Source organism: Pongo abelii, chromosome 9 (genome assembly GCF_028885655.2).
Source record: "Pongo abelii isolate AG06213 chromosome 9, NHGRI_mPonAbe1-v2.0_pri, whole genome shotgun sequence".
In the NCBI taxonomy this organism is placed as follows: Eukaryota; Metazoa; Chordata; class Mammalia; order Primates; family Hominidae; genus Pongo; species Pongo abelii.
In genome coordinates, this window is record NC_071994.2 from 113,735,100 (window position 1) to 113,750,425 (window position 15,326).

The 15,326-nt window shown below is 35.6% G+C and overlaps 1 protein-coding gene across 2 annotated transcripts in view; it reads right to left on the reverse strand.

The window, feature by feature from the left end:
- Positions 1 to 15,326, reverse strand: part of ARHGAP20 (Rho GTPase activating protein 20) — a 133,675-nt gene that overhangs the window by 37,625 nt on the left and 80,724 nt on the right. For both annotated transcript variants that reach the window (XM_002822442.4, XM_002822441.3), the window contains exons 4-6: positions 9,962 to 10,111; positions 2,344 to 2,385; positions 1,355 to 1,439 (exon numbers count right to left, since the gene is read on the reverse strand). In XM_002822442.4, coding sequence (XP_002822488.2) covers positions 1,355 to 1,439; positions 2,344 to 2,385; positions 9,962 to 10,111 — 277 coding nt within the window. The remainder of the gene's footprint in view (positions 1 to 1,354; positions 1,440 to 2,343; positions 2,386 to 9,961; positions 10,112 to 15,326) is intronic.

Consider the following 15,326-nt stretch of genomic DNA (forward strand, 5'->3'; position numbering starts at 1 on the left):
TCTTTGGCAAGTAAACAAATAACAGACAAAACTGAAAATGTGGCAATTTTGTTCCATATTAGCATAATTTACTGACAAGGTGTGTATAACTAGAGGGCAAAGACAAAGAATGCTTCCCACACATGCACTCCTATTTGGGGGAATCGCTCTGGAGGCAGGGCTCCCTGAATGAGAGTCTTGTTATGAAAGCTACTTTAGACAGCAAAGGACAGAGTACGTCACATCATCCTTGACTTAACCAGGGTACTAGTGATAAAAACAGAGCACCCAACCTGACCACATCTCTTATCTTCTCTTCCAAAATGACAGTGGGACATCAGTCCTTTCTCAAGTACACATTTTCCATATACTGAAAAGAAAGTGTCAAAAAAAATTTAAGGGATTTTCCAGGAAATCCTGAATGTAACCAACTGCCACAACTGAATCAAAGCAGACAGAAAAAAAGTGTTTTTGTTTTGTTTTGTTTTACATTGCTACAGGAGATCTCTGTAGTCTCATACTATAAAAATTTGAGTATTTCCCTCAAGCAGTGACATCTGGCATTCAGGAGTTGGTCAGAACATTTGCATAACTTTTGCTTTTGGCCAAAACATAACTATTTTGCACTACATATTTTTCCACACATAAATAAAACTATTCTGTGTGATCTAGAGCTGCTGTGAAGTATGACAGTTGATAGTATAAAACATTCATAAGTTTTCATATTTTTCATAATTGATAACATTTATCTCGTACTATGATTTCAGTCATCAATTTATACATAATAGCTGGGGTTAAAGACTTAATATTTATTTGACTAATATGATAAACATTGTGAAGTAGTAAAATGCTGATCCCTTAAAAATGTCACCTCTCCTAGATCATCCTCCTATTAACCTAAGGGATTCAATTCCTAAAAACTTAAAGAATGAAGAACTTTTCAAAACCACTTTCTGCTTAAGAAGTGACAAGTTGGGAAAAAAATTGCTTAATAATAATAGGAAATACTCCTTGTGGAAACAGCTTTACTACAAGCCTCTGCAGCTGCTATTGAAAAGATTCAGAGAAATATTCGTGCCAGAGGGAGGAAAGAGACATGTCACAAGCAATGTTCTTTCCAAGCGTAAAAGTTTAATACTGTAGTTCATATGAATTTCTCTTGCTTTATTTTCTCTAGGGTTTATTTTTCATATATATGAAGACATACATATAACCAGGAAAATGCATTTTCCCCCTGTGGTATTTCTAAATGCCTACCTTCCATAGCACGTACACAGTCTGCCTGCCTGCCTGCCTGCCTGTCTCTCTTCTTATCCATAGTGTTCTGTCTTATGCAGGGACTTGGAATTTAATTTTCTGGCTTAGAAACACTTACATAGGCACAATTCCCAATGTCCTTGGCGAAGATTTTGAGGGGAATGCTCTTCGGGTAGTCCTTTTCTTTCTCTAGATTGATGTATCTAATCAAATGCAACAACAACCCAAAACAACACTGAGTCAGATGGAATTCACTAATAGCTTATTTTAAAAATCAACTTATTTTGCTAATATTTCCAATATACTTATATGCTACTTTTTAAAAAGATAGATAAGAAGACTCAGCAAAGTCAGATTATATTATGGGTTGGAAGAGAATAAAAAAAATTTCAGGACATTACACATGGGCACAAAAAAATAGGACAGGCATGTCAAGTGAGGTTTGAGAAGCACAATCAGGTTAGGCCACCTCTGGGTAATGTCTGTCTTCTCTGGACAGGTCCAACACCTTACTGATAAGTATACGAACATATATAATAAATATTTTACAACGTCAAACCAAAGCAATGGCCTTGTACTTCTCATTTAACTCCCCAGTAGGGTGTAAATCTTGGTTATCCTATTGTGTGGAGAGGGAGAGAGGACAGGAGGGAGGGAAGGACTGTAAGTCTAACAGATGAGCCTAAGTCAATCATTTTAGTCTGCATGCTCAATGGTAGGGATAATAACTACCATTATTTTTGAGGTGCTTAGCAGAAAACCCTGCATTTATGGAAACTTAATACATACTTTGAGGAAACTATTAGCTCCAATTGGTAGGCTGGAGACAATGGAAAGAGAGAGATTATTGACTAACTTCTGTCTAAAATGATTTAACTAGACCTCAATGTTCTCCTTCCTAGAAAGTTAAGAAATACATATAATGAGAGAACATTATTTGTAGCAAGTAAGTAGCTAGTGTACAATATAAACAGCAGCTTATTTAGAGGACAAATGAACAATTTCTACTAAGGAGAAGGGGAATAATTTGGGGCACATCTCTGCAGAAAAGGTCTTAATTCATTTATTAAAGGTTAAAGATTAAACATATGAATACTGAAAAAATACCTCTGAAGGAGAGAGAGCCATTTGTCCTTTTGTTCTGGAGAACTGCAATCAAAGAAAATGGGAGAGAAAAATTAAACCACATAAAATACAAATGCTAACAGATTTAGGATTGTCAATCCAGATGAAAATATCAACAGTCTGTTGTTGCTAATACAGTTGCACACATAAGCTGCAACCTTGGCATAATTGTGTTCTAGAGAACTCTGCAGTGGAAATATCCCTTTGGAGAAACTACAGTCAAATGTCGTTTTATTAAATCCTTTTGGATGGATCTAAGACAAACCCTCTTTTCTACTTTACTGCTTTTTTACAAGTAGCATTATATCAGTGTGAGAGAGTTCCTATAGTGGAAAGAGTACTTGATTTGGAATCTAACACTTGATTTCAAAATTATATGCAAGCTAGACAATCATGGACAAGTCATTTAACCTCTAAGCCTCAGTTTCTACACCTATGAAACTGGGTTAGTATTTTTGTAGCTCAAACGGCCATACAAATAGAAAGTATGCTCAATATTGAGAACACAGAGATTAAGAGAAATTTGGCATGTGGATGGAAATCTCTTTGCCCAGAAACCAGTTTGTTGTTAGGAAAAGAAACATTAAAAAAAAATACATACAGCAAGATTATGATTTAGTAAATTAGTTCATTGAAAACTTATTCTTAATAACTATAACCTTCTAAGATCAATCCATTGGCAACTAAATTAGTATTAATTTTTATGCTGATTTCACTATTACATTTAATTCTTCAGATTAAAAATAATTTAAAGTTTATTCCTCTGTGGTCTTGTCACTAACAAGCTTTTAAAATCATATTTCTCTCTCATATTTTTAAAGACAGGGGTCTTCCTCTGTTGCCCAGGTTGGAGTATAGAGGCATGATCATGGCTCACTGCAGCCTTGAACTCCTGGGGCTCAAGTGATCACGCTGGCTCCGCCTTCTGAGTAGTTGGGACTACAGATGCATGCTACAAGGCCTGGCTAGTTTTCTAATCTTTTTAGAGATGTTGGAAATCCTAGTTATTTTATTATTTCCAAAAATACATTTATTCACTAACTTTGTTGTTTAGCAATTTTCTCCATAAGCAATCTCCCAGGATTTGTCATCAGAAAGTGTATCACATTTTTTTTTTTTACCATTGAGCATACATTTTCCATCTTTCACAATTCCTTACTATCTTTTGATGTATTCTCTTTTCTAAAATAGATTTTCTAGGTTCACTTATGTCAAATCTTGGATTTATTTAGCAAAAATCTGTTGAGAAACAGATAAGAGGTTTGCTTCAGACCTGCTAACTTTTTTCAAAGCAGTTAAAGAAAATTGCCCCTTTAAGACTCTTAGTATTTTTTTAACTTTTAACTGAAATAAAAGATATATAGAGAAAACTGCACAAAGCTTACATGCACAAGCTTGAAGAATTTTAACAAACTGAACACACTCACATAAACCAGCACCCAGATCAGGAAATAGAAAATCACCTTGGAAGGTCCCTTATATTCTTTTCCAGGCAGTAGTTTCCACTATCCTGACTTCCAATAGCACAAAATAGTCTTGCATGTTTGAGTACTTTATATAAATGTAACCATAAAGTATATACTATTTTGTGTCTGGCTTCTTTCAACATTATGTTTATAAGATTTAATTATATTACCACATGTAGTTTTAGATAATTCATTCTCCTTTTTTTCTTTTTCTTTTTCTTTTTTGAGATGGAGTTTCACTTTTTTTTGCCCAGGATGAAGTGCAATGGCGTAACCTCGGCTCACCGCAACCTCTGCCTCCTGGGTTCAAGCAATTCACCTGTCTCAGCCTCCCAAGTAGCTGGGATTACAGGCATGTGCCGCCACGCCTGGCTAATTTTGTAGATTTTAGTAAAGACAGGGTTTCTCCATGTTGGCCAGGCTGGTCTCGAACTCCCAACCTCAGGTGATCCACCCACCTCGGCCTCCCAAAGTGCTGGGATTACAAGCGTGAGCCACTGTGCCTGGCCAATTCATTCTCATTGCTGTGTTCCCTTGTTTGAATAAATAGCATATATTACTTCAAAATATAAATTATGAAGTGTGTCAGGTTAATGTATGGAGATTGATTTGTGTAATCTTCTTGTATATTTCCCTTTCCCCCCTACTCTATACCTGAATCCAGGACTCCCTTTCTTTAGTAATTCTTAATCTCAGGCATTTTTACAGGACTAAAAATAGAAGTACTTCAAAGTCAATGACTATCTCTGCATTTTATAAATAATTAAACCCATTAAAAAGACAGTGAGATCCAGGACAGAAGAAAGCAGTGTATCTTGGAAAATAAAATAAAAAGGGCATGGCAGATTAGAAGATTCTCTCAAATTATGGAGGAGATAGAGGCCTGTCATCACTGAGAGTGAGCCGGGAACCATATGTCACTCAGTTAAGGTACCCTAAGGAAACAGAAAGAACCCAGAGGAAATGGTTTTAAGGAGTCATTAGGGAGGCTGGGTCCTAGGCACCAAAGTTTTTATATTGGCAAAGATACCTTACACCCACCCCCTGCCCCCCTTATGGCAAAGAAGCAGAACATCTCTGGATATACAGGGACCACTCTGGGCATAGAAAAAAATGTCAACAGTGACCACAATAGACTAAAGTCAGAAGCCCTTTATCTGTTTTGGAGGCATCTTAGAAGTCTCCTGTATTCTAGTTCTACCTTATAAAAACAGCAGTTCCAGTAAAGAAGAAAATCTGATTTCCTACCAGCCTGGCAAAATGGGGGTTTAAGATGAGTTTTAATTTGATCTATAAATAAACACGCATACCTGAGTTTGTAGTCTAAGATTCACAGTAGGTACTTAAGTTAAAATATTATTTTCTGATTCTTATAGACAGACCATCGTCAGATTCAAGTACTTCCTGTGCCTTTTGACTAATTTTCCCATTCTATCATACCATTATTTGTGAAATCAAGGTGCAGCACCTATTTTTCTGGTGAATCAGAGTATATGTAGCGATAGAGTATACATAGTGATAGAGTATACGCATGCGATAGAGTATACGCAGCGTATACGCATGCGATAGAGTATACGCAGCGATAGCGTATACGCAGCGAGAGTATACGCAGCGAGAGTATACGCAGCGAGAGCGTATACGCAGCGAGAGCGTATACGCAGCGAGAGCGTATACGCAGCGAGAGCGTATACGCAGCGAGAGAGTATACGCAGCGAGAGAGTATACGTAGCGATAGAGTATACGCAGCGATAGAGTATATGCAGCGATAGAGTATTTGCAGTGATAGAGTATATGTAGTGATACAGTATATGTAGTGATAGAGATGAAACTCCTTTTGGGCTTTTTTGAGATGTGACTACCCTGCTTTCCAAAGTAAAGCAAGAAAAGCTCACATGGATTGTCTGCTCTTTCCTCAATTTGACTCAATTGGGAGGTTTTCAGATTCTGGCAATTGTCAGTCTTAGATTTCAATGCTATTAGTTTTTACTTTCTATTTTTATTTTTTTGAGACCGAGTCTTGCTCAGGCTAGAGATATTGCCCAGGTTGGAGTGTAGTAGTGCAATCACAGCTCACTGCGGTCTTGAGTTCCTGGGTTCAAGCAATGCTCCTGCTACATCCTCCCAAATAGCTAAGACTACAGATGGGTACCACCATGCTCAGCTAATTTAAACAATTTTTTAGAGATGGGGTCTATGTTGCCCAGGTCTATGGTCTCAAGCAATCCTCCACCTCAGCCTCCCAAGTAGCTGGGACTACAGGTGTATGCCACCATGCCTGCATAATATTTTGACTTTTTTGTAGAGATAGAATCTTGCTATATTGACCAGTCTGGTCTCAAACTCCTCCCTTCAAGTGATCCTCTCACCTTAGCCTTTCAAGCAGCTGGGATTACAGGCACCAGTCACTGTGTCTGGCTACATTTACAAAAAATAGTTATTATAGTAACTGGATAGTAGAGACTGCTTCTTTAACCTGCTACCTGATGGAATTTTAAACGGATGATGACCTAGATTTCCCTAACATTTCCAATGATTTCCACTCCTTCCTAAAGATCCGAGCTTCCCTCTTGTATTTCACTTCAGTGTGAAAAACTTGTGTTAACATTTTTTTTTTTGGCAGGACAGTTCTGCTAGTAATAAATTATTATAGTTTCTTAAAAAAATCTTCATTCTACCTTCATTTTAAAATAATATTTTTGCTGAATATTGTATTCTAGGTTAAAAGGTTTTTGTTTCAACACTTTAAAAAAATATATTCCATTGTCAGCTGGGCGCGGCAGCTCACATCTGTAATCCCAGCACTTTGGGAGGCTGAGGCGGGCAGATCACCTGAGGTCAGGAGTTTGAGACCAGTCTGGCCAACATGGGGAAACCCCGTTTCTAATAAAAATACAAAAAAAATTAGCTGGATGTGGTGGTGTGCACCTGTAATCCCAGCTACTCAGGAGGCTGAGGCAGGAGAATCACTTGAACCCGGGAGGCAGAGGTTGCAGTGAGCCGAAATCATGCTATTGCACTATGGCTTGGGCAACAAGAGCAAAACTCCATCTCAAAAAAAAAAAAAAAAAAAAAGCTCCACTGTCTTCTAACCTCCATAGTTTCTAATGAAAGGGCCATAATAATTCAAATTGTCATTTTCCTATTTGTAATACATTGTTTTTATCTGACTGCTTTCAAGATTTTTCTCTTATCTTTGATTTATGGTTGTTTATAACATGACCAGGTATAGTTTTCTTAATAATCACACTGTCTAGGGTTCAGTGAGCTGTATATTTATGCCTTTTACCAAATTTAGGTAGTTTTTAACCACTATTTCTTCAGCCCCATTTCTTCGCTCCTCTTTCTGTAATTCCAGTGACATGTATATTATACTTTTTGATATATTCCCACAAGTCCGTGACACATTTTTCCTTTAAAAAATCTTTTTTTTTCCTGTTCCTCAGATTAGAAAATTTGTATTGATAAATCTTCAAGTTCACCAATTCCTCTTTCATTTCCATTCTGCAAAGAAGGCCACTCAGAAAATATTTTATTTCAAATATTTTAGTTTTCAGTTCTAGAATTTTTATTTGGCCCTTTTTAGTATTTTCTATTTCTCTGCTGATATTTCCTATCTTTTTATTAATTTAAATTGAATTTTCCTTTTACCTGCCATGCTTACTTATGAAAGCTGTTTTAAAGTTCTTTTCTGGTAATTCAACATATGAATCATCTCAAGATTGGTATCTATTGATTATCTTTTTCCTTGTTCTTCACACGTCAAGATATTTTAGATTGTATTCTGGACATTACAAATGTTTTGTTTTGGAGACTGTATTCTGTTATATTTGTGGAAGTGTTGATATTTTTGTTTTAGCATAAAACTAACTTGATTAGATGAAGCTACAAACTCTATTTCATCTGTGATGAGTTGCAGCTCAGTTCAATTCTTTCAGTCTTAGCTTCAAGATGCTCTGAGTCTATCTCGTGCATGTGGGGTTTGGTGATCAGCCAGAGATTTGGGCAGTGTTTATACATAGAATTTGGAGCTTCTCTTCTCTGCTACTTTCCTTTTTGAGATTCTCCCCCTCATCCCACAATAGCTGTGGATGACATAGCTTTTGTCCTCTGGTTCTTCAGCTCAGAAAGATTGTTTTTGCCAGTTTTAGTTGTCCTACACCATGATGTAACTGTACCCTGCCCTCAGGCTAAGGCCTTAAAAACAGGAAACTCACCCAGTACTTGTGCCTACTTCCAAGTTTAAATTCCTCTCCAAAAGACCTCACTCTGCCATATCAGAGGCAGAACTCCTCAACACTTCACTTTTTTAAAAAAATAAATTCAGAAATTTTAGATTTCCATAAAAGTTACAAAGATAATATAGAGATTCCCTACATAGTTCTCATGCTGTTTAAGTTCAGAGGAATCTAAATGTTATTCTTTTACATTATCATGGCCCATTTGTCAAAACTAAGAAACCAATATTAGTACATTACTATCAAACTCTTGACTTATTTCAGATTTCACCATTTTTTCCAGTAATGTCCTTTTTCTGTTCTAGAAGCTAATCTAGAATAACACATTATAATTATTATATCTCTTTAGTAACTGATCTATGACCATTTCTCAGTCTTTCTCTGATTTTGTTTTTTTGACCTTGAAGATTTTAAGGAGTGCTGGTCAGGTATCCTGCATAATATAGCTCATTGTGTGTTTGTTGAATGATTTTCTCATGATTAGACTGGAGTTAAAGGTTTTTGGGAGGAAGATCACAAGGTTAATTGTTCTTCTCATCACAATATATCAAGGAGTACATGTTATCTACATGATATCACTGGTGATATTAACCTTGATCATTTGGTTAAAGAACCATAGTTTAAATAATATAATATAGGTAAAACTTCTTTCCACATTTTCCCCTCTTTTCTTAAAAAAAAGAAGTTTCATGAAAATTCCTTGATTAAAAATGTCATGTAGTCACACCCTCACTTAAAATTACTTCCTTTCACCTGTAACTCCAAGGAGATTAAGCAATAGGAAATGATAATATCTAGAGAAATCTGTCATGGAAAAGAAGATATGCTGAAAATGAAAAAAACACATTTTTTTTTTCCAAATCAGTTCTTAAAATCTTGTGGTAGGCCAAATAGTGCATAATAGCATTTAATGACATGCCTATCTTTTAACAAAAGATTAACATCGTGGAAAATTTAAGTTGTCTGGCTTTACGATGATGTCCTAGGAGTTTTGTGGTGGCAAGAAGAGAAGCAGAATAAAAAGCATCATGTGCCTGTGATGGACACTAACTTTAAGTGTAAAACAAATACTGGAGAGGTTGGGACACAGTTATTCAAAATCACAGGTGTGAGTTTGATTGTTCACTCTGAACTGGACAGTGCTAATTAAGCATGTTCATTAGAAGAGGACAAATATTCTGTATTCATACATTCTCCAACCCCATCCTAGCATAGGAGTAAGTCTTGGGAAACTCTGACTCCTTAAAATCATACATTTGCTTTCTATTGTCACATCTCTACAGACACCAACTCAAAACCTGCTATACAATTTGGGCAACCAGTATTTCATGACATTAGTTTTATTTGTATAATAAAACACTATTTATTTAAAAATTCAGGAGTATAAACCACTTATTGAAACTTAATTGGACTACACAATTTGCTTCAATGAAAGTCTTTTTCAGTGGTTTGAAAAGACTGATAAGACTTGAAAGCTCAATATGTAAAACAAATACCTACATATTAAGGAAGGAGATGTTGAAGAGGGGGTCCTAAAGATGGGACTACTCTATTTCCCTTCTATATATTTCCCTTCTATATTCCTGTTGTTGTTGTTGTTGTTTTCACAAAAATAACTTGTCAAACCAAGGTACATGATCCCAAGAGTTCCCAATATTTACCATTAATCTTCACATATTTTAATCAAAAGCCCATTGGGAGAAATATATGGCATACAAGTATTTTGGTTGGGTGTATGTGTCAACAGATGAGTTATCAACTTAATACACAATCAGAATAAAATATTTCCCTCTTAAAAATTAGAGGAACAACATTTGATTAATTTTTTTTTAAATTTCGATCCTAGAAATTATCATAGTAGCTAACCCAGGTAAACAGAGGACAAGCTATAGTTCTTACCTGAAAGTGGCCACAAAGTTCACTGTGGGCCAGCCCAAAACAAAGGATTTCATGGCATTGGTGTTGCCTTCTCCCACTTCATCCACACAGTTTGCTGTCCACATATCAGTTAATTTAATTTTATTTTTTATCTTAAAGTTATTGTTATATCTAGAAAGATAAAAACCAAACAGAACCTTTTGTTATTTTGTTTCTTAAATTTTATGGGAGCTTCTCTGGAAGGCATCATCCTCAGCAAACTAACACAGGTACAGAAAACTAAATACTGCATGTTCTCACTCATAAGAGTGAGAGCTGAACATTGAGAACACATGGACACAGGGAGGAGAATAACACATACCAGGGCCTATTGAGGGGTGGGGGATGAGGGGAGGGAACCTAGAGGACGGGTCAATAGGTGCAGCAAACCACCATGACACACGTATCCCTATGCAACAAACCTGCACATTCTGCACATGTATCCTGTTTTTTTTTTTTTTAGAAGAAAAATAATTTATGGGAGCTTCTGTACTTGTGATAAAAGGACCATTTTCACTAATCATGGGCAAAGTGTCTTATTCATTGTTTTTATCTTCAGTGCCTAGAAGAGTAAACTAAAACAGGGTTGGCTACCTTAGCCCAAGAAGATCTTTGAAACATTGGTGAAACAATTAGCCCTCATGCCTGCATTTATGGCAAGAAATAGCCATAAACTGGCCACCTTATTTTTCTACATGTAGAGCATTGCATTTGGATCAAAAACCTAACTTCAAATGTACTGCTGTTACAAAATATTAATTCATTTATTATTTATAACTTGCTAATTTCCAAAACAATTTGAGTGGCTGAAAACAGAAAATACACAGGATTAAAATGTTTATAAAATTTTCATTTTAAGAGAGATGCACTAAAAAAACCCTGTAGTTAATTAGAAGAATTTATAATATATTTTCAATGAAGTGGTTACAAGATTTTCTAGCCTTTAGAAGCATAGGTTATTTTAAATTTCCTTTCTTAGATTTTGTTCAACCATTTCCCCTTATATTCTGGTTAAGGGTAAAAATCTGCAGTCCCCCAAAAAGAACCTAAACCAAACTTAAAAAGTAGGGTTGACACAATTAACATTCATCTCTGGGGACCTTGAAGGTGATCTACTTTAATTCAAGTGAAATTGCTTTTAGACAATTTCTACCTAATCCCCGTAGACTCCTGATATGGAAACCACCATATCTCTTGACCTAATTGTCAGGTTTAACGCTAGCAGGGACCTGAGACTTAAATAGAAGGCACCGAGAAGGATAAAGAGAACGCTCAGGAAAACATGGGTACTTCTTGGCATTCAGAACCATTTGTGTAAATACTAAAAGTTAAAATGAAATCAAAGGTACCTTATATGGAAGTATCCCTAAAAATTCCTCTGATTCATGGAATATTTAAAGATACAATTTTTCAGTGGAATTCATAAGATGAAAAACGATTTTGCAGGAACTGAAGGAAAATCTAGATTCAAAGCCTCATTTATGCTTCCCATAGAATTTAAGTGTAATAGAAAGTGCCTTGTGGCATAATGGCTTCTTTCTACATTTCAATATTTTCCACCCTATTGTTATGAATCTTTAGATTTTTAAAATAAAACAGACCCAATTACAGACCAAATCTTATTTATTGATGCCAACTGTTTGGGTAATATAAAATTAAAACTACACATCTTTGGAAAAAATAGGTATCCTTCCATATTTGTTTACACATATTTTGTATTTTCTGATGCAAGTCTCTATCTTAGTAGATGCTGCAGATATCATGTGGGAACATCCACATCCACTGACCTGGAAAAAAAGTCATCCCAAAGATCCTTTCCCTAGATCAATAAGGTGCTACATTATCCACCCCGATTTCCAAAACAAGCAACTGTCTAAAAGTATAAACAATGACTTCCATTCTCCTATAATAAAAATAATGGCCAATATTTATTGAGAACTTACCATATACCATTGTTGTAAATACTTTACACACATTATTTAGTTTGATCCTCAGGAATTTTAAAGGTAAGGAAATGGAGTCGTAGAGAGGTTAACCTGCTAAAAGTCACACAACTTAAGTAGCAGAGCTAGAATTTAAACTTGGACAGTGTTGACTTCTGAGCTTATTTATGCTCTTAACCACTAGGCATCTATAAAAAGTCCTGGATATCACTATTCCTATAAAGCACCTGAAACCTGGGTGAAATTATATTTTCCATGAAGTTCTCTTCAGCTTTTCAATCTTTGGCTTTTTTTTTTTTTTTTTTTTTTTATCTCTCCAGAGCTACAAGGCTTTCTGATGTGGCTATTATGGAGGCTGAGGAAGAAATCTCATGAACACTTATGAACATAAAGCTAGATGGACTAGATTGAAAATATTTAAAAGAAGTATTCCAATAAAGCTTTATATTAAAATGGGCATTCTTGGGGTCATAGAATGCTTCTTCAGATTTTTCACTTTCAATTTCCAATGGTATTAGACAATAGAAATTAAAAAATGCTAATTTAATGTGAACCAGCTCCAATAGCACGACAATGACTATCTCCAATAGTATTACGACAACAGGAATTAAAAAGTGTGAATACAACATGAACAGACTGAACAAAATCCCCTAAAAATAATTTTTTTTTTTTTTTGAGACAGAGTTTCGCTCTTGTCACCCAGGCTGGAGTGCACTAGCGTGATCTTGGCTCACTGCAACCACCACCCCTCAGGTTCAAGTGATTCTCGTGCCTCAGCCTCCCGAGTAGCTGGGATTATAGGGGCCTGCCACCATGCCTGGCTAATTGTTTTGTATTTTTAGTAGAGATGGGGTTTTGCCATGTTGGCCAGGCTGATCTCGAACTCCTGACCTCAGGTGATCCGTCTGCCTCGGCCTCCCAAAGTGCTGGGATTACAGGTGTGAGCCACTGCGCCCGGCCAAATTCTTTATTTTGACAACGTAGTCCCTTACTACAAATTTATTAAGCTGACAGATGTACTTTGCTTTCCTGTCCTCCTATCTTCATACTGGAGAAAATTCCAGTGAATTGATGAAATACACAGGATTCCAGGGAGATTTCTCCCCATTCTAAGATAGGGATGTCTAAATAAATATGTTTTGGGGTAGAGCTCATTATATATTCCACAAATATCTGATGGTAATCCTATTAATAAATTTATTTCATCTTCTTCACCTAAACAGAACTCATTACTATTTACTATTTGCTTATTCTCATAAAATATGATAATAGTGATGGCTTACGAGGGTGTGAGGTAAATACAGTCATTTCTCCTTTCTGTAAATTCCATATGGGTGCTCAATGGCTATTATCAGAGAGAATAATAACTTCTTTCTAAATAATGTTTGTAAAACAGATCGTGTTTTTTAAAAAAGAAAACTCATGATTTCTTTTTTAACTCATGATTGGAAAAAGTAACTTATTTATCTTCCAAATGAATATCAAAAGTGGTCCCCAAGTACCCATCTAGCTTTAATACTTTACTAATTTAGTATGGAAAAGAATTACCATAAACTCAAAACAATTTTCAGCAAACATTGTCAGCATCCAGTACAAAACAGATCAAATATAATAATTTAGTCAATAGAAGGAAGCATTTAACACCCGCTTTATTGTTGTACTTACTAAAATTCACTAAACAAATATGTAGCAGTTGATTATTTATCCCACTCAAGTTTATTTCTCTAGGCCCAACCTAAGGACTGAAAGCAGTATCTAAAAGAAGCCTGAGGATGAGCTGATGTAATACGGAACCTAAGGTCCCCTCCTTGTCTCCTATAGCTCAGTAAGAGACTTAAGTGCTAATTTCAGATTATTTCAACAAATTAATTGATCCAGGGTAACACTCAATCCTTCATCCAAGGGTAAGAAGTGACTCAGAAGACATAGGTTTGGAATTACAGGGACTATTTGCTTTTGGTTGTTATTTCATAAAAATTAAGTTCTTTCATATTAAGAAGGATCTGTGAATATAACTAACTGCTATGAGAATGATCATGTAATCAATTTCCTAAAAAATGGTGGTCAAAATTTTTGCAAAGTGGCAGGATTTAATAATAATAATAATAATAATAATCACCTCAAATATCTATGTTCTATCTCAGGGGGTTTGGATTTATGCCAAAAAATAGCTTAGATCATTCACACTTTTAAATATTCCCAATGGGTATAAGAAGTACTTAAAATAATCTTTCATAATTTGAACCTCTTAAATAACAGCATTTAAATCAATTGATACAGTTTTTTTCACTTCACAAAGTGGACATTAAAGTTATCTCAAAAGCAGTGTACGGGAAAAAGTGGTATAACCTTATGTGAGAAAGGGACAATCAAAATAAAAAGTCAGCTACAGAAGCAGACGATGGGTACACATTTTGTCGATATATCTAAAAACAGCAATATTCTAGTGGAAAAGAAACTGTCTTTATATAAAATATTTTTAGCAAAACATAGGTTCCATAAAAACAGCTTACATGCTAACAGTATACAGAACAATAAATAACCTCAGGTAAAAAAACAGAGGTCCTCTATTCTAGTTATCATTGTAACTGCTAAGGGGAAAAATATTCAAAAAAGGTGAAGGAAACTATATTCTTCCCTAAGAGCTGAATGCATGCTACAAGTAAATAGTCTTTAAGATCCTGAAGTTCAGAAAATTGGTTACTATAAAAAATTTTTGTTGTCTATTTATCTGCCTCCAGGCTGAGGTAATACACCTAATGAGTACTGTGTGCTAAAAAATATAGAAAGAGCCAGCTGTTGGAAGTAAGGCCTAGATTCAAATCCCAGCCCTGCCATTTCTTAGTATACAACAAACCTTCCTGAGCCTCAGTGTTCAATATCTGAAACAACTCTTATCTTGGGGGATTGTTAGGATAATTAAACGAAATCTTTGTGATTCTCCTATTATAATATCTAGCATAAAGAACTCATCCAATAATTTTTAAATAAGGGAATAATTGTTTTTTGAAAATAATGACTTGTTCCTCTATTAATAGTTTCCCAACTTAGAGCTTCAAGTGGACCTAGTGCAAAGATGTGGCTGGAGAAACTTTTTCGTTCTCTTTATTCCTATAATACCATATGCACTCCAAAACTATATCTGTAGGCATTCCTTCATTCTGAAACAGTTCTTATCTTTATGCTTGCCTTTAGTTTAAAAAAAATGTTTAAAAACAGTTCACTAAGCATTCTACACCATTTCTTAAAAATGGGTATTTAGTTGGAGCCTTTTACTCATCCACGTGGAGAGGAACTCAAGCCTCTGGCCACAAGCCACTGAGTAACTAAGGCTAACAGCATCCACCTGAGTGAGCTTGGAAGTAGATTCTCCAGCTCCAGGCGAGCTTTGAGATGACTTTAAC